General features: G+C 56.3%; 1 protein-coding gene across 1 annotated transcript in view; it reads right to left on the reverse strand.

The window, feature by feature from the left end:
• Positions 1-250: 250 nt before the first annotated feature.
• The window catches only part of LOC133646203 (SLIT and NTRK-like protein 3), a 128,095-nt gene continuing 126,083 nt past the window's right edge, over positions 251-2,262 (reverse strand). Inside the window, exon 7 of the mRNA XM_062041340.1 lies at positions 251-1,310. Coding sequence (XP_061897324.1) covers positions 261-1,310 — 1,050 coding nt within the window. The 3' untranslated portion in view covers positions 251-260. The remainder of the gene's footprint in view (positions 1,311-2,262) is intronic.

The following is a 2,262-nucleotide window of genomic DNA, read 5'->3' on the forward strand; positions in this document are numbered from 1 at the left end:
TTAGGAGTCGTCCTTCAAAAAGGTGACCCCCCCCGGTTGTGTGGCTTTAGGAGTCGTCCTTCAAAAAGGTGACCCCCCCCCGGTTGTGTAGCTTTAGGAGTCGTCCTTCAAAAAGGTGACCCCCCCCCCGGTTGTGTGGCTTTAGGAGTCGTCCTTCAAAAAGGTGACCCCCCCCCGGTTGTGTAGCTTTAGGTGACCCCCCCTGGTTGTGTAGCTTTAGGAGTCGTCCTTCCTGCGATTCATTATGTGAGAGATGAGTGCTAAAACTGATAAGAGCGGTCCAGGACCTCCATGTAGTCCGGCGTAGTCATCAGTCTGGCGCCCTGATCGCCCCCCTGATCGCTGTTTGCGCCGGCGGCGGAGGTTGTCGTGACCACCACCGTCTGGGCGTCCTGGGAGGACTCCTGGGGGTGGGGGTAGCGGGGCGGCGGCCTGGCGTAGCGATCGGACATGTCTCTGAACTCCGGGGTAGGGAGTCGGAACAGGCAGTCCACCAGCTCCACTTTAGGAGTCGGGCCCTGGCTGTCGATGACAGTGGGGCACAGGATGCCGTTTTCGTGCAGGCCGGCGAGTCGCCCCATCGCCCCGGCGACGGTGCTAATGGGGGACGAGGTTACCTGCAGGGTCCACTCCCTGTCCTTGTCGGCGGGAGAGCAGTAGCTCGGGTGTTGTTTCGCCTTCGCAGCCGCGCCCTGACCCTCTTTGTAGACATGCGGGGACGCCGCGGATCCGGGGGCTTTGGACGCGGCCCCCGGGGGCGAGATAGTGTCATAGACGTGGTTGTGCTCCGGCGCGGGCAGGGTGGGCGTCCCGGCCAGGCCGTGGTGGTGGTGGTGGTGGTGGTGGTGCGTCTGCTCGGTGAAGATCCCGCACTCCATCTGGATGCCGGCCAAGTCCACCTCTCCCTGGCGGCGGAACGGCAGCTTGTCCCTCCTCCTCAAGGTGTAGGCGATCAGCGCCGCCGCCGCGAAGAACGCCGAGACGAACAACACCAGCAGGCTGAGCACCAGCACCGATAGCGGGATCGACTCCTTCCCCGGGGGGACTAGAGGCCCCGAGTTGGGGTAGCCGAGCGGCACGCCTCGGTCTGGCACCACGGGGGTGACCGTCTGGTGCTCCTGGTCCTCCTGGGGCTCCAGCTCGGGGCACAGCAGCTCCATGGAGATCGAGCGCAGGTCGACGCCCTTGGTCTTGTCCGGGGAGTGGCACACCACCTCCCCCACCACTACCACGGCGCTCAGGCCCTCCAGCCAGCGCTTGAGCGGCGCCGCCTCGCAGCTGCACTCCCACGGGTTCTGCTGCAGGTCCACCTGGAGACACACACGGAACACATCATTACCGTAATCGCCGTGGAAGACATGAATCACTTTTTGAGGGACTAGATTTTTGGTGATGGATCCTCGCAATATGGCAGGTGTCTCTGGAGTTGCTATTAAGTTGACACCCAGAAAGATGTTTTCTCCATTAACTTTAATAGCCATAAACATATGCACACTTTGTGTTAACAGCCCTGCATTATTTACTAGCCATTTTTTTTCCCCAACACGTGCAGGTGTTGAAGAGCGCTTCATAATGTAAATAATGTCACTCCAGGGTCAACCAAACTCAAGCGCAGCTATAAAAAGTGTGAGTTTTTTTTTGTATTAATAAAAGAGCTCAGTAGCAATCAAACAACTTGTACTACTCTCAAGCGTTGGCTTAAAAGGCCCGTTTTCTTTCCTCTTGATAAAGACCCCGCAGATTTGTGTGCGGCGAGCTCGCTTTTTAGTGTTTTAAAATGAGCTGCGTGAGCTCTTCAATAGGTGTGAGAGGGTAAATCCACTCGCACGTTGTAAACTATTGATTACGCCTCCTGCAAGCGCCGTCGACCATTCCATTTGAGAAGGCTAAAGCTGATTACGCATAAAAAGGGGGGATTGCATCATGGTGCATTGTCAGCAGCACTCGTGCGCTTTCTATCCGGCTCGCGCGCATTCCGCGGCGCCTGCGTACCCGCTAATTGTTTTACGGTGGTGTAATAATCGGCTCTTGTCGCTAGTCCTGCTAGGTACTGGTTCTGGTACCTGGTTTGCAGATACCGTAAGGCACAGGCAGGAGCATGGCATTAAATTCTGGGAACCCCACCCGAAACCCAATGTTGTCACCTTACACCAGGTAAGGTGACAACGTTGAAAGAGCCTTATTGGACCAAAAAAAAAAAAATGTCTGGAAAAAAAAAAAATATATATATAAAGTGGCAAACATGAATGGTGGATCTGGCCC

This window comes from Entelurus aequoreus, linkage group LG03 (genome assembly GCF_033978785.1).
Source record: "Entelurus aequoreus isolate RoL-2023_Sb linkage group LG03, RoL_Eaeq_v1.1, whole genome shotgun sequence".
In the NCBI taxonomy this organism is placed as follows: Eukaryota; Metazoa; Chordata; class Actinopteri; order Syngnathiformes; family Syngnathidae; genus Entelurus; species Entelurus aequoreus.